The sequence below is a fragment of the Contarinia nasturtii genome, unplaced genomic scaffold (assembly GCF_009176525.2).
Source record: "Contarinia nasturtii isolate CC-2019 unplaced genomic scaffold, AAFC_CNas_1.1 Cnas_scaffold_864, whole genome shotgun sequence".
In the NCBI taxonomy this organism is placed as follows: domain Eukaryota; kingdom Metazoa; phylum Arthropoda; class Insecta; order Diptera; family Cecidomyiidae; genus Contarinia; species Contarinia nasturtii.
The window spans coordinates 2,872,709-2,893,545 of NW_022198211.1; the positions used below are offsets into that span (position 1 = coordinate 2,872,709).

At 35.4% G+C, this 20,837-nt stretch overlaps 3 protein-coding genes across 5 annotated transcripts in view; 2 read left to right on the top strand and 1 right to left on the bottom strand.

The window, feature by feature from the left end:
* LOC116342599 (neurobeachin-like protein 1) overlaps positions 1-20,837 on the bottom strand; it is a 60,640-nt gene that overhangs the window by 36,867 nt on the left and 2,936 nt on the right. Inside the window, exons 5-18 of one of the 2 annotated variants that reach the window (XM_031770278.1) lie at positions 20,343-20,480; positions 19,381-20,123; positions 18,879-19,316; positions 18,683-18,811; positions 18,316-18,610; positions 17,353-18,248; positions 16,937-17,294; positions 16,274-16,865; positions 15,508-16,206; positions 15,408-15,448; positions 15,160-15,343; positions 14,900-15,087; positions 7,361-7,510; positions 7,066-7,223 (exon numbers count right to left, since the gene is read on the bottom strand). In XM_031770278.1, the coding sequence (XP_031626138.1) occupies positions 7,066-7,223; positions 7,361-7,510; positions 14,900-15,087; positions 15,160-15,343; positions 15,408-15,448; positions 15,508-16,206; positions 16,274-16,865; positions 16,937-17,294; positions 17,353-18,248; positions 18,316-18,610; positions 18,683-18,811; positions 18,879-19,316; positions 19,381-20,123; positions 20,343-20,480 (5,009 nt within the window). The remainder of the gene's footprint in view (positions 1-7,065; positions 7,224-7,360; positions 7,511-14,899; positions 15,088-15,159; positions 15,344-15,407; positions 15,449-15,507; positions 16,207-16,273; positions 16,866-16,936; positions 17,295-17,352; positions 18,249-18,315; positions 18,611-18,682; positions 18,812-18,878; positions 19,317-19,380; positions 20,124-20,342; positions 20,481-20,837) is intronic. The other variant, XM_031770279.1, reaches the window with a different exon arrangement.
* On the top strand, positions 3,837-5,993 carry LOC116342602 (larval cuticle protein A2B-like). 2 transcript variants are annotated; one of them, XM_031770283.1, is made up of 7 exons: positions 3,837-3,967; positions 4,270-4,377; positions 4,557-4,640; positions 4,712-4,841; positions 4,921-4,977; positions 5,137-5,166; positions 5,363-5,993. In XM_031770283.1, the coding sequence occupies exons 1-7, from the start codon at positions 3,956-3,958 to the stop codon at positions 5,449-5,451; spliced, it is 510 nt and encodes a 169-aa protein (XP_031626143.1). In that variant the 5' UTR covers positions 3,837-3,955; the 3' UTR covers positions 5,452-5,993. The 2 variants fall into 2 exon arrangements, with proteins under 2 accessions (XP_031626143.1, XP_031626144.1); XM_031770284.1 differs by lacking the exon at positions 5,137-5,166.
* On the top strand, positions 10,444-14,763 carry LOC116342600 (rac guanine nucleotide exchange factor JJ-like). Its single transcript, XM_031770281.1, has 2 exons — positions 10,444-10,876; positions 12,162-14,763. Exons 1-2 carry the CDS (start codon positions 10,832-10,834, stop codon positions 14,688-14,690), a joined length of 2,574 nt encoding a protein of 857 aa, XP_031626141.1. The 5' UTR covers positions 10,444-10,831; the 3' UTR covers positions 14,691-14,763.

The following is a 20,837-nucleotide window of genomic DNA, read 5'->3' on the forward strand; positions in this document are numbered from 1 at the left end:
ATCAAAATGCCCAGAGCAAGCGAGCGTACGAGTAAAGTGATTGGGAGACAAAAAGACAGTGTGTGTGTGTGCGCGCGGGCAAAAATGTGCCGTCGCCTGCAAGTGTCTTTTAATGTAAAAATTGCGTAAATGGAAAATCAGTCACGTTAAAAAACATGTATGGCTTGTGGTCTTGACGGCAACTGAAACAAATCAAACGCACACAAGCACACAAAGTTTTTGTGGATACCATGCAATTGAATAACGAATCGTGTAGTGTTTTTCCTTTCTGGTGGCATACACCTCTCACGCGCAATTCAATTCTTTTTCAAAACATTTCACTATCAATACAAGCACTTGGACACTGCAATATTATGTCATAATTGCACACATGTTCTTCGCACACTCAATTCTCGTTTCAGTTTTCTATTCTACATTCGTTCTGTGTGTGCATGGCAAAGTTTGCGACTTTCAAAGTTCACATATTCAATTGTACAGCGACAAAAAAAAATCAAATAATTCGTCGACATTTTCCAATATGTTTTTCGTGTCACCGTTGTGCTTATTAAATTGGTTTAACCGTTAGGAGGGCATATTTGTCTCTTGCGTATGCTGCGATTTAAATGAATAACGATTCTCACAATTCAATAAATTATATTGCGGCCAATTGCAATTACACCTTCTATCTAACATAATCTTGACTTGCTCTCCGCTCTTTCTATCTCACTAATTCAACATATTCGATAACATTCAAAATCAATAAAGTCTGAAATTTTTATTGATTTAGCGTCCGAATTCATAAAACTCAGTTGTCGGGCGTGGTGTGCGCGACCTTTTTTCTTCACTCGTTTTTTTTTTTACTTTGTGACAAAACAAATCTATTTTGTTGTTGTTGTTGTTGTCTTTTCACCGTCAAGTCCACAATTTGTATACGCCATTTGACCATTTCCAATCGATTTGGTTTCGATTGCTGTGCCAAACATATACTTTTCATTTGTATTTTACGCAATTTTTTCGACATATCTATATATATGTTTTATTTTAAGCCGATTGAACAAGCTCGCGCACGCTTACATATTCAACAAGTTAAATGGAGTAAAAAAATGTGTATGCATTGCGTTCCACATTTGCATTCTAATGAAAAGAACATATGATATGATTTGTATATCGTGACATGATAAATGGCGTTTGCGTTTACATTATAATAAAAAATAAAACGGTACTCATTTTCATCAAATAAAATAACTATATGACCGAATATATGCGATTATTGCATTGCATCGAATACGCTGTAGCATAGGTGAAATGAACTTGCGCGCGCGCATACAACGTTATTATTACGGTTCTTTTGTTTGTTGATCTCTTTGGTTGGTCGACAATCTTCGGTCCTTTTTCCAACTTTTTAAATTAATGACATCGAATCGTGGCATATTTTGTTGCGTTTATCGCCAAAACAGATCGAATACAAACGAAGAAGAAGAAAAAAAAAGAGTCAGGCATGTGAAACAAAGGACAAACTATCGTAAGCGCAGTTTATTTGGCGTTATCGTCAAACGAAATCGATAGACTTGTGACTTGTTTCGGTGCATATGGTAAGATTGGCCTGGCCACATTCGCACAAGTTGCTCGTAATGGCCTGCCCGATTGAAAATCAGACAAATATACTCGCACAGAAAAAAAAGAATGACTATATATAAAAAAAATACATGCCGAACGTGCTCCAGTTATACAGTTTCACATTTTGCATTCGATCGCACTATGCACCACCAACTAAAAACAGAACTAACGCGCTAAAACAGCAACCGAGATTGAAATGATTTAATTTTAAGTGCCACCGCGAAAAGCGATCCAAATTTGCGAGATAGAGAGACAGACAGACAGAGAAAAGCAGCAGCAGCTGCGAACGTTTTAATGCGAACGTTCAGTTTGATTTTTCAATAAGCCAATCAATAACCCAGTTCGGTTTTTTTGTCGTTGCTGCTCAAATTATGTTTTGTGCGTTTTGTCTAATGGCCATTTCGCACGGCTCATGAACGCTTGTTAAATGTAGTAAATGGATGTTAAGTGTGATATATTCGGCATTTTAGATTGTAATTAAAAACAACTTGCTAAGCAGATTTATACGATTATATCGAGCGTGCGCTTGTGCTCGCATTCAAACAGATCAATAACATTCGATGTGACAAATCTCATTTCAAAAATGTAGATTAATGTAAATTATCTATCATCGCAAAATGACGAGAAAAATGAAATGCGCATGAAATGATGAATAAAAAACGATTAATTTTTGATAGTCAACACCTTCAAACCCAAATCTCGATTCTGAATTGTCAATACAACACATACGCATTTATTCAATCATTCTGTTGCTATTTATTTTCCGCATTTAACGCCCAGTCTCTCTCAAGAGAGAGCTCGAAAGAAAAAAAATCACACTGCTAGAACGATTACATCATTTGAAATTTCGCAAGGAGGCACGGTGGCGAGGAGGAAAAAAATACTTTCAAAATGATAATAATAATAACTGCAAATAAGTAAATAAAAATGAATGTTAAAAAAGAAACGTTTTTGATATGGTTTTTTTGGTACCCATATCCAACGCACAAACGAATTGAGATTATATGCATTATGAATGCGACCAGTTAGATTTAATTGACGTATTTATTAACGGCATAAAATATTAATTTTGGTCTTATTTTTATAAAATATCAATAAGAAACAAGAAAAGTTTCAAAATCTACACACAAATCGACAGGCAAAAAGGCACTGCCGAACATAGAGAAAAAAAAACTACAACGTCAGCCCAATGCTGCGTATTGTCGTTCGGGCCCGAAATGTCAATCGAAATTTATAGATTTATATCGGCACCGTGTTTTCTTGTATCAAAAACTAATTCGAGCGCGAGGAAAGACGCAGAAGAAAAAAACATATCAAATTCGCAACATTGCAATCCGTTATTAGCCCACATGCAAAACCGTCGAACGGCTAATGGTATGCGATAAGCAATTATGCGTGAAACTGCAAATTGAGCCGCTCTCAAAATAAATGAATTTATCAATTTCAATTAGATAAAGTGATTGCCTGCTCGCAGCTAAATGAACAAAGACAAGAATATTGAAAAAATTATAGAAAATGCAATGCAACATTGTGTTTGACCTGTTTGATCGCACTTATGCTGATTTGAAATTTAAACGTGCTGCGGCACTATTCTCTCTTACAACTCGAATTAAATCGAGCACATGTCACCATGCACTCACTACATGATACCTTAATCTCATTTGCTATCGACGACCATTTGCTGGTACTTGTTTTTGCTGCTTGATTTTTTGAATGAACTGTTAATTTTCTACTTAAAGTCAGATCAAATTCGTCAAACTATTATACAATATTGTTCACGGCTGCAGCGAAGAAAAAAAAATGGCCATTTTCATTCTTATGTTGGTGCTGCACCTTAAGATAAACTGCCTCGTTGAAAGTATGGTTAATATTCTTGCCAAACTGATCGCGAGTGATTGAGAGGAGAGCGACGCACGACGAAAAATTAAAGTTAAGGAGAAGAAGAAAAAAAGCAGACCCCGTTCGCATGTGTGTTAGTGTTAATCGGCGCGGGTAGTTGATATTGAATACGCAATGAACTCAGTTGAACGCCGCCGTCGTTGTCGTTGTCGCGGCATTTTCTTGTCTTATATTTGGTTTTTTTTTCTCTTCTACTTTTCATTTTGTATAAACCATTTAACCATATATTTAATGGCAAAATGATTGTACCTTTAAGCGTGCTAATACACATATATGCAGATGTCGAGCACTCCCATATGATCAACATAGATTGATACATAGACACTATGCACAGCATCATATGCAGCAGCGTTTTTTTTCTCTCGCTTCGATTCCAATTCGCGATGCAATTTTTGGGTATAAATACGCGCTTTTGTACCAATCAAAATCAATCGAAGGTTTTAGTTCAAACAATTCAGACATGGCATTCAAAGTGAGTAGTGAGCAACAAAAATGAAATTTTTCAGTTTGAAAAATTGGATTTTTCAAATAGTTGGAATAGAAGAAAAATCGGCTAGTTTGTGAATTCTCTGCGAAATTGCGCAACTAAAAAGAAAAACGAGGAAAAAAGTGTTTGCAAATTTGTTGTCGATGTTTCGATTTCTTGGCGGATTTTTTATGTTCTATTTGATATTAATTTGTTCGATAAATTTGATTGTGTTTTTTGGTGAACATATAAACGGCCACAAATTCAAAGTGTATTTTTCTCTTTTTTTGTGTTATTTTTGTGTTTAGTTGTTCTTGTTAGCCGCTATCATTGCTGTCAGTCAGGCAGTAGTTATTCCAGGCGCTCCAATAGGATATCCAGGATATGCTCCATTGGGATATCCAGGTGTTGCAAAGGTCTCTATATTCAATTATTTTTTTTTTTTTAAGAGAGAGAGCGCGAATTGAACAACATAATAGTTTAAAAGATAAAGAGAAAATTTAGTTGCTTCAAACTGATTTGGCAATCGTTTTCGAAATGTGATGTTTTTTAAATGTGACAAATGCTAAATGGATGAATTCAAATTTGTTTCTAGGTTGCAGCTCCACTTGCTGTTGCCAAAGTTGCTGCCGATGATTACGATCCAAATCCACAATACAGCTACAGCTATGACATCAATGTAAGTACACTTCGAATAAATGTTCGTGTTTTTTTATTCAATTTCGATGCGTTTTGTTTTTGCTTGAAAAGGACGCTTTGACCGGAGATTCCAAGAGCCAAAGTGAAAGCCGTTCAGGAGATGTTGTTCAAGGAAGTTATTCATTAGTCGAACCTGATGGCACCCGGCGTATCGTGGAATACACAGCAGATCCAGTACAAGGTGAATGCCCGTAGGCCTGTGGGACTTTCCGTTCGATATACTCTTCATAAAACTCAATTTTTGCTTATATCATGTCTAGGATTCAATGCCGTTGTACACAAAGAGCCATTGGGTGTGAAAGCCGTTGCCAAAATTGGTAAGTCATTGAATTTCCATAGGTCCATTGAAACAAACAAATGATCCTTCGATTCAATTAAAAAAAAACCATTTGCCTGAATACGAATTCAGCGATAATATTATCAATAAAAGTAGTTCCAAAATTAACATGCGAATAACTAACTGTCTTGTAATTTAGGTGTAGCCGCTCCAGTTGTCGCTAAAGTCGGTACGTAACGATAATCTCAAATCGTTTATAGATCGAACAGTCAAAGCAAAACCTAAAATAATCAATTTCTTTCCCACCAGTCTTTGTTTGTTATATTTCATTTGATAAAAATTTGCAATTGTTTTTCCGGCTCACACCGGAAAAATAAGCTAAAGTTTTATTCTAATGCGAATTTTGTTGAATTTATGCAAAACAGGTGTTGCCGCTCCAGTTCTAGGAGGCTATCCAGGCTATTCACCATACGGACCACGTTTGGCACCACATTTGGGTGCTGTCTATCACTAAATTCTTTTGATCACACTGAACCGACGCACAATATTTCCACAAACAAACATAATAATACGAAACAAAACAATGTAAATATGATATCAGATGTCATCTACCACACGTCACCTCTATCGCTTTTTATAAACTCTTCACTTTCTTCCTAAAAAGCACGACTTTTGCTTTGAGTCTAAAACATTTTTAAATTTTCTTAATATTTTTTTTACGTGTATATTATGTAACTATGTAATTATTTCATTATCGTCATCAAGCAACCACATAGAAAAAAAACTGCCATCTCAGCACCAACAGCACAGCGTGAGCGTGTGTGTGTGTGCTTGTGTGTGTGCCTGCGTTGGTCGATCGAACGAGAGCCACGCACACACATACACACACTCAATTAAAAACAAAATCGATCGAAAACCACACAGTGAATTATTGTGAAACTATCTTGAATTGTAAATAAATAATCCTTGATGGAATTCATTTAATCACAATAAAACTAAAAAAACACACAAAAAGATTCGTAAAAGGAAATGTGTTTACAAACACCCATAAACAAATCATTGGTTTTCTTATTATTTCATAACAATCACCATATCATTTGTGTATCAACAAATTTTCCTTTTTCAATCTTTATCTCTCTTTATATTACCTTTTACATCATTTACTTTGAATATGAATGCGTCCACCTTATATTGTTCTATTTTTTTTTACTTAACTTAACAATTAGAATTGATCATAATGTGAGCTTCAATATGTTTTATTTATTAAGACTGTAGACCATGAGATATACTTTTAAAAAAAATCTGAAGAAAAACCGATGGATTTCTTTTTAAATATAAATATTAATCAATAAAAATGCAATTAAATGTATGTATTTTGAATCGAAAATTGCATGTTCTTACAGTTTTTTCTATTTCTTGTGTGGATTAGACTAGAATTGCACCTTTTTCGCCAGTCATTTCGAAAAAACCAATTTATTTGAAAAAAAAAAAAAAAATAAAAAATTTACATTCGATCCACAGAAAGGTGAATTTAGTAAACAAATCAACAACATTCATTTTGAAGTCAATAAATTTAATTTAATAGACACAAATGCGTGTAGATCGAATCAAACCGGTTCGAAGAGTTTACACACGCACACTTCGTTGCCCGTCATTTGTTTTGTCTATTTCGAAATATTTGCAAATCGAAAATGCATTTTATGAAACCGTTACCAATCAATTTTACTATATATTAGCTCACAAATGAACTGGATAATTTGCAAATTCAATCAAAAGTAAAAAAAAATTCAACGAGCTAACTGATGTAAACGTACTCGCATAGTCTCGAGCATATAATTTATGTGGCGCCTATTGATGGGGTCATTCAATTAGCTACACGAAAATGCCAATGCAGTATTCTCAAGATGGCTTTCATGTGCGTTCACATGAAAGGTAAGAAAAACGAACAATTTGGCTTAAGATCAACCAAAAAATATCAATATGGTGCAATGCGATCGAATCAATGTCGAATTGCATCAGCAAGTTCCAAGCGGACAATTTGTCGCATGGTTATAAAATTTAATTTACGTTCTATTGCAGGTAGGAAAAACCATTTCGGTAAAAGATAAAAAAAAACAACTGTACTCACTCATTGGAAAAGGCTCCTTTCTTACTGTTCAAAAAATTCTTGGCATTTCGCCATTTGCGTTCAATTTGCTTTTCGTGTATCTTTCTTGCCGATTGAATGCCATTTAACCTACTGGCCTCATCATTCTGTCGTAGTCGCCATTGTTTTATGATTTTCAGCTGCACCGAATAAAAAAAGTTGAATTTCAACATTATTTAATAACCAACACAGAAAATGGAATTAGAATGATAATTTTCTCATTCACACGGAAGAACTTATTTTCCTTTTGATGTGTGAATAAGAATCTATTAATTACCTGGAATTTTTTTCGACTTTCCATTAAATTCTTGGCTCGTATTTGTGATGATGCTTTGCATGATTCGTACGATTCAGCCCAGAAACGATTCAACTGCTCCCATATGGTGGATGAAACTTCATTCACGTAAGCATCGTGCAATGGTTTTATCTATGAAAATATGAAAAAGTTTTAAATCACCGGTTAAAAAAATAGATGTATTGCACTCGTTCTTTTTTTTGTGTTTCGTATCGACTACTGACATTATTTTAGACACCAACATGTGATTAGAAAGTTTTCAAGTTGCTATTTATGTACATTGTACAAATGCAATACAACTGAAAATAAGACAAGAAAGAAACAACAACATGTCAGAAAGACGCCATTTTCAATCCGATGGTGTTAAGATGTTTTCATGTGGCTCATTGTATTGACAAACATCGATCGTTTCAATAACACCAACAAGTTAATGTATATGGATGAGCGCAACGATGTGCGCAATTAACGTTAAATGTCGGTCATTCAATTGAACGCAGAATTTTTATACAGGCAATGGAATGCTTCTCTCGCTTCAAGTTCAATATCATTTTCAATCGGTAAAATCGTTGTCGTCGTCGCAGTCGTCGTCAAGCGAAGAGGAAGAAACACGTATCACGTCAAGTACAACTAAAACTATAAACCCGTAGTAAACGAATTGTAAATGCGCTCTTGATTACAACGGATGCAATGAACACCAAATAACTGGTTTTCCGATTTCTGAAACAGTTGGCAAATGTGAATTTTCATATTGCGGACGTGATCATTTATTAGCGACTCAGTTCATTTTATACACCACTAATATATCAACTTTTCTATTTGCATCGATCGACTTTTCGATCATTCATTCCAAGTGGCTTTCGCAACTGGCAAACAATTGATATGAGAAGAAAAAAACGATTGCATCGATGATATCAGTACATTAACTAATAGTCAAATATCACAAACGTGGCAATTTCTTCATCAACAACAAAGTAAATCCATGATAAGCGGTAAAGATTTGTATAACAGTAAAAATGTATGCATTTCGTTATTTATGGACATGCATTTATCTATTACAATATATCCGATAGTTTTGATAGAAAATTTTCATCAGGTTCATTAAATGAAGTGTAAAAAATTGCGATAAAAAGTGAAAATGTTAATCCTCAAAGCATCTTTCAAGTACAATGAACTGAAATAAATGAAAATATCACATAAAATTCTTTTTATGCATTATATAATATGAATTTTGACCCATGGATTGTGGCCGAACTATAGACTCGGAAGAAAAAGAGAATGCCTAACAAATGAGGAAAAAAATAAAAATGTTTATCTCCATATTATTGTCATGTTTGTCTCTTAACGGGTTTTCGTTCTCATTTTCCCTTTAAAAATCGACGATGCGTCAGAGCATTGATATGCAAATGAATTGCCGAATTGAAATGTGTCATCTGGTAGAAATTATTTATTTTCTACCAGACGACACATATATATCACATCAAATCATATTTTTATTTCGATAAAAAAAAATGTCTCACTTGCGATTTGCAATCGTACAAATGTTGGCTTCGCATAAAAGAAAACACGCTCTAGAAACGGGCTATTTGAATAAGTAATGTAATAATTGACTGTAGCTTATTGAATTAGTTTTGAAAAGAAAAATTATAATAATAATAATTTTTCCAAGATTTGATGATGGAGAAAGTTTACGCATGATAATAGACACCTCTTGGCCGATTAAAAAAACGCGATCTACATTCAAAGTGCAAAAACCACTTTGCTGTTGTACGTTTAGATTTGGTTTTAATGAGCTAATATATCGATCGGTATATATCATTGAGTATTAATTAGACAGTGTGTACGTTTATATTCTACGATTAATTGCTGATATGTTATTTATATTGTGTCCATTTTTAGTTAACATTCCGAAATTGGCAATGGCCTGGGGATTTAAAAAATCTGCCAAATGGTCAAATTCTTATGGAAAGCCCCATGTCTAGTTTTTTTTTTAAATAAATGGTCGTCAATTTATCAGGAAATCTATAAACAGTAGCAATTAACGAACTGTGAAATTTTTTTTTGCACATAAATTTCCTTAAAAAAAGAGTCTGTCGCAAACGTACCGACATTTTCTGTGGTTTTTTCAAAGTATCGTTTAAACGCGCACATTCTTTTTTTCTGTGCATATTTTTACAAGGAAAAAAAGTCGACCTAATTTTTCGTAAAAGTAAGAGTTAGATTTCAATTTCATAGAGTGTCAAATTCTTCACGAAATTGCATACATTCTGTGAAAACAGAAAGCAAAACAGAAACTGTTCCATAAACATTTGAGCACGTTCATATATCCGCATCAATATCAGTTGCTTTTTTCTCTATTTCAATTTTAAAATCGTCTGCTTTGCATCTATTCGCTTGGCCTGCTTCTATGTTTCGAAATCTTATCCATTACAGCAAGAAGCAAAAAAGAGTAAAAGACTTTTCCTGTTTCAGTTCTTATATTTCGTTTTGTATTTTTTTTGTTGTTGTTGCTAAATGTAATTGGTGTTGCTTAGTATCTCATGTGTATCTTTTGAGAAGCATGATTCATATTCATATTTTCATTTCAATTTTTAAGTTGATTTGTGTCTATTTATCTTAACTTCTCTCTATTTGCTGTGCTTCCTTTGCGATATGTATTATTGTTAATTTATTTTATTTCACTTTGCCATTGCACGTGCGATTTTCATTTTTTCGTAGTTTCGTTGGTTTTCTTTCACATGCGTGTGCATGTGTCTTTTTTTTATCAAGTAAAAGTCTTTTGGACTCAATGGACCCATGCGCTTAAGCGCGGTAACTTGATGACTATGGATGATCATAAAATCAGTGGAAGCGAAGCGAGTCGCGCTCGCGCCTGCTGCATGAGATCAAACAAAGAGATCAGAGCCATGGTTCATCGTACGTATTCTTCATTCGTTTTTTTTTTTTCTTTCTTTTGCAGTGTTTCTATGTAGTTGTGTTTGCGTGCGTTGCTCGGCAGCAGCAATTTTCTCCTTAGTTGATAAAAGAAGAGCCACTTTATGGAAATAGTTCAGTTATGTGTTATGTTTTACCACGTTGACATCGTGCTTTTTTGATCGGGATTGAGTTTACTTTTTTACATCGAAAATTAAAATTACGCGCTTTTTATTAAACAACGCGTTTAATAAACAACAGTTTTTTTATTGCAATTGAAAAAAAATTGCCAAAATTGACTTCAAGAATATCATCGAATTTATCTTTTGAACAAAGTGTAAAACGGAACGAGAGATGTGAGCATTTATGTAAAATGTGTATTTTTGCAGAAAATTTGCTTCCAATAGTTCATTTGGTGAAATGATAAAGTGACAAGATCAGTATTCGAATCAAACTGAAAAAATTGCGATTAGCACAATATTTCGTATCTAAATGAAAGAAAAGTAAAAGTCGTTTTGAAAAACAGAAAAAAGACAAAAAAATATGTTTCTGCTAAGCGCGCGATGTAGCCTCAGTTGTTTGCTCATTGTAAGTGGTCACCCAATTAGTTTATGAGAAGAGAAAAAAATAATAATAAAAAAAGTTCCAAATTTGTAAACAGAACGTCTCTTTTCTGTTGTGTTGTATGTGGTTAAACTAAAAATGGTTTTGAATGAAAGTGGCCGAAAGAAATGGCTATTAACATGATATATGTAGCGCATAAAATTCATTTTTAATTGACCTTTTTATAGAATGATTTATGTAGATTTTGTCTTTATTGTAAGCATTTTCTCGTATTTTTTTCTTCTTTCATTCAAAAACTCATGATCGTTTGAGCGTACTTTACATTTCTCCGCTCAAGTGAAATTAACGTGGATTTATCGGTTAAAACTACGACAATGAACTGCTAATCTTCGCTCAAACCGTTGTAATTCATGCAACATACATTTCAATGCAAAAAAAATTGCTGCTATGCTCAAGAACAAGTCTGTACGTATCAGAAATGCAGCACCTTGAAGATGTTAGATCTTAGAACGTGTGTATGCGCATTTTATTGTTAAACTGTTATATTATGCGCCGACTTTCTACTTGTTTGTGCTGGAAAATTGTTTATTCGATTCTCCCAGATAATAAAGTGATACGATAGTAATGATGATGTACATGGAAAATGTTGCAATTACCAGTTCGCATCAAAGATTTTCTTTCTCTTTATCGGCGGAGAACAAAGCTTATTGGCTATTGTCACGGTTTTAAGAATGTGCACAGCAACCAATCAAGTGCATGAAATCATATAAAATAAGTGATGGAAACGTGTGCATGGGTTCGCTCCAACAACAGGTTCCATCAATAGAAACTTTCTGTTTTAATATCAAATGCATATTTTCTTGCTCGCTATTCTCGCCTCTCGCTCACATTTCAAGAAGTCGACCTTTTTATGTCAGACAAAGCGAAATTGTATTCCATTTCAAATAAAAAAATTAGCTAAAATATCGCGTGCAGTCAAAATCCACCTTTCTGTAAACGGTTTTCCATGCATACATTACCATCAGCAATACCAGAGAGAGACCGAAAGAAAGAGAGAGAAAATTTGTTTTAAAGGAACCGGTTTGGTTTAAGCCGTTTGAACTAATGGATGGATTTAGAAAAAGCAATGCAATTGCATTCGATAGCAAAGTGAATTAAAATATTAATTGAAGCTGAGCGCTCACAGTAAATGCATTCACGTTTCTACACCTATACATATATAAATACAATAATTTCATTCTGTGTCGTCGCCGTTTGCCTCTATTTTCTAATTTATTCCACTTTTTCTTGTTTGTCGTTTTTTTTATAGATCGCATTAACCGGATTGCTGCATATTGTGAACGCTGAATCATTTAGACCGATATTCAATCCGAATATTGGTTCAAAACCAATTGCGCAAAAGATAACCGCTATCAGATCACCAGTAACGCCAACGACGACAACCATTCGTCCGTTAACTACAATATCAGCCACATTGAAATCAAGGGTATCGTTAACCAAGCAACAAGTTCCGGCTCAACAATCACCTCGATCACCAGTAAAACCGTTATCATCGCCGGCATTATCACGATCGCATCCACAGCCACCACCACCACCACCACCACCAAAGCCATCATCGAAACCAATCGATAGTACAGTGTCCGAAACAAAAGATGCACCAGTAGCCGAAGCATTACGAGGCGATCCATATTATAGACGCGGTTATTATCGTCGCCCGTACTATTATCCAAGCAATAATGTATACTATAATTCGAGAAGTCGTCGACGACCCAATCCAAAACCATACTATTCACCATCGTCGAATTACGGCTATAGTTCACCGTACGAGGATTATCGATTTGAAACCGATTTTCTCGACCAAAGTGGTTACGCTCCAAAACCGAAAAAGAAACCACCCACGCTAGATAGCGGAAAGGATTATATGGGCGTTATTGATACGGACATTGGACAATTTTACGATACACAATCGGCAACATACAATGTGCCACCGTTGAAAAATTACGAGCAGTCTGGCTTTTATTCAAGTGGCGGATCGGGTGCAACGAGCGGATCAAATAGTCAAACTGGACTTGGATCGAATTATGGTGGCGGCGGCGGAAGTGTTGCAGGTTTTGGTACAGGTGTTGCATACTCGGACTATGGTGATATAGATGATATGCCCTATAAATATTCCACACCCAAACCCAAAAGCAATTATAAAATTTTACCGTCGAGGGCTCCAATTAAACAAACCAAAACTCGAACAAAATACAATAGCTACGACGACAATGACTATAGGTTTGGAAGTGATTCTGTTTCAGATTTTGAAGAACCCTCTACACCCGCTTCACTGGCTAAATACAATAATATTTACTTGCCACAGCATACGGTTTATCAAACAAACCCAAAAACAAAACCAAAACCCAAGCCCAAACCAATAAAAACTACAACGACCACGACAACAACAACAACAACAACAACGTATAGACCACCGATTAAATACAGCGACACATCGATTGATGTCTTAACAAAACCACTTGGATCGGCCACGTTCAATTTGAATTTATCGCCTGGCAGCGTCTACAATCCACCGTCTATAAATTATAATCCAATTCAACCAAATTATAAATCAATTCCGATTCAACCGCCAGCCACAAGCTATGGTGTTCCAATTGCACCGCCGTTGAATAATTATCCGTATCAAAATTCCTATTCGAATCAATTCGGTGGATATCCACCGTCAAGCAATAATTTTGTGAATCCATCGCAAATTTCAATCACAAATCCAACACCACGTATTCCCGGTCAATTTGCCGAACCACCGCCATTGAATCAGGTGCAATTGTCAAGTGTTGATGTCAATTACAATAATTTGCAATCATCGTATGATGCAACACCAAAACAAGCTCAACCACCCAAACGAAAACCAACAAAAGTGAATTCGAAGCGTGTGTCAACCAAACCACCACCGCTAAATACAGACGAAGAAATAATCGATGATGATCAAAATGACTATAGCGGTGAATCGTATTCATATTTCAAACACATGCCACAACCATCACTGCCAAATACATACGATCAAGAAGAATTTCACACCGTAAAAAATAAGCGAAAACAATCGAAGCAAACACTGAACGAACAGACACGACTTACAAAAAAATCAAAACAACCAATTGAAGTAACGCTTCGCATTCCCGATGAAGATTATCTCGACGATCTCGTGAAAGTGGTGCAAACAACAAAACGACCGAAAAAGAAAAGCAAACAAACCACATCGCATGTATTAGACACTGAAGATTTGCGTGATGCTTACGACCATAACGCTGCATATTATCCGAGCAGAGCAAAGAAGAATAAATCGCATATACGATATCAAAATTCGCAAAACGGTGATTATGACATTTATGAAAACGATGAGGATACGGATGACGATGACTATGACAACGATCGGGTGTCACATGTAACCAGCAAAGAACAGGAAAAAATTAAAACACACATCGATCACGACGAGGATCCAGTGGAACCGCGGTTTTGGGACAAATCGTCCAGCATCTACAAACAGTATGGAATTCGGGCACGAAATGACCATTTTCCAGCCGGCAATAGTCAGGAAATATATCGGGGTAATAATGGTTTTCGACCCATTCGAAAAAATGAACAGCCCGATATTTTTGCGATAAGTTCATCGAATATTCGATCAACCTATGTTGCACCGAATTTCGATCACAAATATTCAAACGGACATCGAATATCAAGCACATTACGAACGATAACAACAACTACTGCACCAACACTACCACCGTCAACACTATATGTTTGGGATGGCAAAGAGTTGCCAAAAAATCATAAATTGCTTTAAATTTGTATGAACAGGATTGAATTTATGCATTCGCATGAAGAAAATGTAAATTAACGAAAACAAAACAACAAAAAAATGCATAAAACAAAATTTCTTTAGATTAGATGTTGAATAAATTTGAAAAATTACGCGTAATATTAGATTATATGTTAATTTATTTTTAATAAAAGAACGACAACAACAAAGAAATTGTGAACCAAAATGCATACCTTATTTTCAATGAACGTAGTCCATTGTTTGCTGGTGCTGTACATTTGAAAATCGTTGAAAAATACTGGTCCCGATGTTGTTGGTGGTAGATCAGGTACACGCACTGTTAAATTTAGAATTATGCGCGATTTTTCAAGCAATGCTTTCAAAACTGGCATCAAAAATGAATAGCCCTCTGAATCTCCAACTAAGTTGTCGAAAAACAAAAACATTTTCTTTAGTTTTGATTTCAAGATGAAAATGTTCACATTTTCAGTACCTTCAATAGCCGCATTCAATGTTTTATTAATGCTGAACAAAAGATAACCGAGCTCATGCAAATCTTCGGTAGCTCGAACTTGAAGAACTGTATGAAGTCTGGCCGTTGCCATCGCAACGATTTCCGGATTCGGATGACGCGAACATTTCATTAATAATCCCAAGCAAATTCTTGACATTTCAACCTATAATTTTTTTTTAGAATTTATCAGTAAAATGAATTCATGAAGCATAAAAAAAGCCACTCACCCAATCATCCACAGCCGATTGTTGGAAAATCATCAATGTATCTGAAAAGAAGTAATTTGTTGAATGACGAAATTTAATTCAATTATATGTATATGCTAACCCATCAATGCTAATACTCCATCAAGCAATTTTGGCGAGCATTTCTTCTGTTCGTCTTCATTTGGATCGAGCACAACCAAATCGTAAATCATGCGAAGCAATTGAGCTGCATTCTCTTGATGAATGTGATTTTGTGTATTATCTTCTGATAAATCCATCAGCGATGCTTGTACACCCAATTCAAATATACGCAATCGCAGTGTTAAATGTGAACAGTACAATTCATTATTCAAACCAAGCAAATTAATGCAGGCAATCACTTGGCCACGTTCTTTCCATGAATCACCCCCATTATTTTCGATGCCATGCCATAAGACTGTATACAAAATATTTGTGACCAGGTAAATCAATTGCTCTTCTTTGTCAATGTTTTCGTCCGTAAGTATATCACGTGATTTCTCATTTTTCGTGTGACTTGATGAATTATCGCAAAGTGAATCGGATTCGGTGGAATCGACTCGTGACATTGATTTCGTTTCGGCTGATGTGGTTTTTGTTGATTTCAATGAAAGATTTTCATCGGACGTTGAGTTTGAGGACAGAGTTGACATTGTACCCAAACTCTTTTGTTTATCGCTCAAACTTGAACCATGTGTTAACGACTCAAAGGTCTCTTGGATGTCTGAGGTTTTTTGACGAATCATCGAATATACCGATGATATATTACCTGCCACTTTGCCGCTGACAGTCTCAGCCATTTCTGAAAGTAAAAAAAAGTGGAACGTTTAATATTTTCGATAGATGCACACAATTCTCATTTTGGATACCTTTAATTTCATGCTCAATTACATTGGCCGCTTCGGTGAAATTGGCTTGGATTTCATTCAGCAATAAATTCGAATTGTTCATCGAACTTTGGCTGCCCAATTCCATTGATTTTTCATCAAAGGTTAGCATATCCATTGCAAACTCAACGCCAGACTCATCGTCTGCATTGTCTTGTACATCTTTTCCAATCACATAATTACCTTCAACCGTGAAATTTGTAGCAATATGCTTTCGAACCAGTAAACGCGCAATACTGTCTTGCCATCCGATTTGCTTTGCTATGTGAATCGATGAGTTTAATTTGTTGAATGCAACCGTTACAATTTTTTTGGCAATTTCCAATTTGAGATCAATATCAGCTTCGCTCAAATGGAATATTAAATTCAATGCGCCACAATAGCCAACACCGGAATCGTCGGCCAATGCCATATCGAGCATCATAAGTATGATGTCAGTGTTATGATCGAGCGGAAGCATATGTGATATTAGACCAGGGAACAACGTTTGACAATGTATTGTTGGATCATGCAGGCGTATGGCCCATTTGTGCTTCTTTGATACACGTTTCGTACTCAAGAGACAATTCAGAAACTGGGAAAAGAAAGAAAAAGAAAGATGATCAAAAATTTGTCGAAAAAAAAAACATAAAAAAAACAACTCACTTTTAAAATCGTCAAATGTAATCTGCTACTGTACTTGCGATCAGTGAGTAGTGCATAGCATAGTTCAGCCGTATTCGGTTCGTGCATCAATAAAAACACTTGATCCAAACAATGTCTGCTATTCATTTGTGTCCAAATTAAATCCACAAGTTCAACGATCAAACATTCCCGATTCACTGACGCAATATACGATATGATGATACACACTTCTTTGATGTTCAAATCTTTGTGAATGTAATACTTGATAATTTCGAGCAATGCAACACGAACGCATTGAGCGTCTTCTTCGCCCAGCCGATCAGGCACTGCATAATGTTGACGAATCACATCCAAGAAAAATTGAATGCCAAATTTTTTCCTGCAAATATACAAAGTATTTATCATCTACTCTTCTTGTAGTTTGATTGCTAACTTACTTGAAATACTTTCGATCATCTTTAATCATTGTATTTATATACTGAATGTGTCCGATGGTAACTTGGAATGGAGCACGAGACCAAATTTTAAACTCGAAAATAAGTTCATTGTAAATGGCTTCAAGCAATTCCTTATTCGGTGTTGGCTGTTGATTTTGAACGGCTTCGAGCAATAAATGTGATGCCATCAAAACATTTACGTCAATCAATTCTGGATCGCATTTTATCAATAGATTTGTAATAATACCGATGCAATCAAATTTCATGAATTGCTCTTGATTTAAATCGTGATTGCTTATAAAATACCGTATCAAACACAAAAAACAACCGACAGAATTTTGTATCATTTTGTATTCGGTGTATGTATTTGACGATAAAATTTCCCAATCAATCATTTCATCGCTCAGTGATCCGGGTGTTTCGGCGGTGGGCGCCATCGAATCAAGCGATGCATCAAATACAAGATTTAATTGATTTGATTTTACAACCGTTTCAAGAATTGGCAATAGTGTGCAAATGCCGCCAATGCTATTGATTGCATCTTGAATTTTAGTCGTTCTACAATGATTGCCAGTAAAATGGCCATTGAATTTGCCACCTGGCACCAAATCCATGCATATGCCGCTGTAACAGGCCGATGGTGAAAAGCAAAATACGTATTTTGAGTTCAAATCATACGGTTCGATTTCTTGAGAAACAATCGATGAAAATTCTACGCCCGCATCTAAAATAGTCTTAATGCTCGTTGTTGGTTCAGCCAAAAGAATTGATCCGATTTGACCGCGTAAACAGGCCTGCGGACCAAATATTCCATCCTGCATTCCCATTGGATAACATTTCACATTTGGATCATTTGACGATGTACTCCGTAGCGGTAGCGAAAAGTAGCTCGGAACCTTTGGAAATAATTTAAATTATATCAATTATTCGTATATTTAAGTGTTTGATCAAGTTGCATCATACCTGTGACACGATCTGCGGTAGAAATGCACGTTCCATAAGGCTAGGAAACATTCCGCGTGATGCACTGTCAACTGACGAGGAGGACTGCAGTTGTTTTTCTTTGTCGTTTTCATGATTTGGTGTTCGGCGAACTTTTTGGTAGGCCATACCAATGGTGCAATGTAAAAATGTATCAGTAAATGCTCCGAATTTGATTGTAGCCCCCAACTTTTGATGTCCATCGATGTAGCTCAAAATTTGCGTGTACGCAAAAGGTCGTTTTGGCGGAAGAATGCCAATCGTTATCAAATGCCATCTTTTTACGGAAATAGAAAGGTTGAATTACATCAAATTTATCTTATCAAATGAACAAAAATCCGATTCTTACTTCTTATCGATGAGAGACGGTGATGACACTGACGTCGCAAAATATTCTTTCTTCGTTACAATGGCAACAATCAGCTTTCCATTATTGTCGATGAAAATTTCATAGCCAGTCCCTTGGGCTGTTAATAAACTGAAATGCGAATTGATGCATTTTAATTAAAGAATCAATTGATAAAAAGGCGATAATTTAAAGGTACCTGAAGATCACACGACGATATCGTGTACTATCGATATATGGATCTATTTCCCAATCGGTTACTTCATCCAAACGAATCCAGGCGTGGAATATGAATCCAAATGCGCTCGACGTCGTCCATTTGCAAATGTCTGGCACGGTGATTCCGTCATCGCGAGATTGTATATCAAGAAATTCACTGCAGATATTTTGATTGCTTGGAATGTTTTGAAGTGATATGCTTGCCAATGACTGAAGTAATTGTTTTCGATAGTCAAAGTTTTCCTTTTCACGTAATAAATAAAATAGACTTTTCAATTCGATTGGACTAATGCTGTATCGTGCCAATTCCTCAATCAATTTTATTAAATCAATGGCGCATTTGCTGCTCAATACATTGGAATGTCGTAAAACATCGCAGATGGTTTGAATAAATTCACGATTTGAAACAGTTCGCTTACTGAAATAAAAACAAAAAAATTATAAAACATTCTTGATAGTGTATATATTTCTTTATTACTCACCAGCTGATGTTCTGCGCGCAAATTTTGAGCATCGATTCGGCCACATAAAGTTGTTCAGTATCATGCATGTCTTTAATCCAGCTCACTAATTGTGTGACAATTTCTCCAAAAATAATTTCTTTTTTCTCCGAATCGTATGCCAATTCGATGCATTGTTCAATCAGAGTTTTCGTCGGTTTGCCCAGTGATTTAACACCTTCGAAAAGTGTGACAATGTGCGGTGTCAGATTTGCAGCATTCGCTGTCACTGATGCGGTTTGACGAAGCATAGCTAACGCTTTGATGACACTGGCTGCAAGCTTTTGACGATCGAATTCCCATTTTTGAACACGTTTCGGTATGCCAGCCAATGTTGCGATATAATTTGCTTCAACAATGACAGCACTAATCGGAAGACGACTCTGTGATTCAGATAAAATGCATTCAATATTGTCAACAACGGCCGTTAATGCATTTAAGTCGATGTAATCATCGTTTTCGGCGACCACATCAAATTTCTCTTCAAATGGACGTCGCTCAAACTGTCGCGTTTTTAACAGTATTAACATCACATCCAAGTACATTTGAAATACCATCAATAAATCGATTTGACGTTCAACTGGATTCGAACGATGTAAAACAATGACCATTTTTGCAAAACATCTCAATACAATCGACCGAAGTTCGGCGTTGCATTCCCATTTTGATAAAATATTTATTAGAACGGACACGGTCGCTGGACACACGGCTCGCATTCCATTTGACTGAAATATTGTCGATGCACGGAAATATTCGATTAAAAATATTGATTCATTTTCTTCTTACTTTGGTTAGTCATGCAATAGTTTGTTAGGTGTCTTAATTGAATTGCAAAAGTTTGTTATTTGTTGTTTATGTTTTAAATTATAATTAAATAAATTTTAATTGTTGTTGCTAATTCTTTTTTTGTTTATAGAAAATGTAAGCTGAATAATGATACATACAGCGGCAAGTGTTTGCTGTTTACTTTCACCAATTTGATTAGATGCAACATTACTAGAAGTAGGAACGTTTGCAGAAATGGATGATGTTGTTGAACAGGTCAATGATGTGGCTTGTGATTCGTTAGTGCATGGATCATTCTAGTTTTGATTGTTTGTTTTTTTATAATGTTTGATCGAATTTGATTTACGGTAAGTATGACCCAGTTTGAGAAATTCCATCACCAGTAGATAAATGAAGAAAATGAAAGAGAATTTCTTTTAACGCACTAATTCTTAAAATGAAATCGAAACTTAAGCAAATCGAATATATATAATAACAAAACTAGCTACATTTCACTCGAACGAACAACGACTACTTGGAAACATAAAATCCATCCACCAAAAAGACTTCCGAACATGGTAAAAGACTTTCAAAAGAAAGAAAATAATGTACGTGACATAAAACTACAAAGAAATATACTTGTAATCTACGAAAAGCACACAATGTGATATGCG

Bases quoted from the DNA above. Each gene is read 5' to 3' on its own strand.
- LOC116342600 (XM_031770281.1), top strand. From the start codon at position 10,832: ATGTTTCTGCTAAGCGCGCGATGTAGCCTCAGTTGTTTGCTCATT. The intron at 10,877-12,161 runs GTAAGTGGTCAC...TTTTTTTTATAG, and splicing joins GCCTCAGTTGTTTGCTCATT to ATCGCATTAACCGGATTGCT.
- LOC116342602 (XM_031770283.1), top strand. The intron at 4,378-4,556 runs GTCTCTATATTC...ATTTGTTTCTAG, and splicing joins GATATCCAGGTGTTGCAAAG to GTTGCAGCTCCACTTGCTGT. The intron at 4,978-5,136 runs GTAAGTCATTGA...CTTGTAATTTAG, and splicing joins GAAAGCCGTTGCCAAAATTG to GTGTAGCCGCTCCAGTTGTC.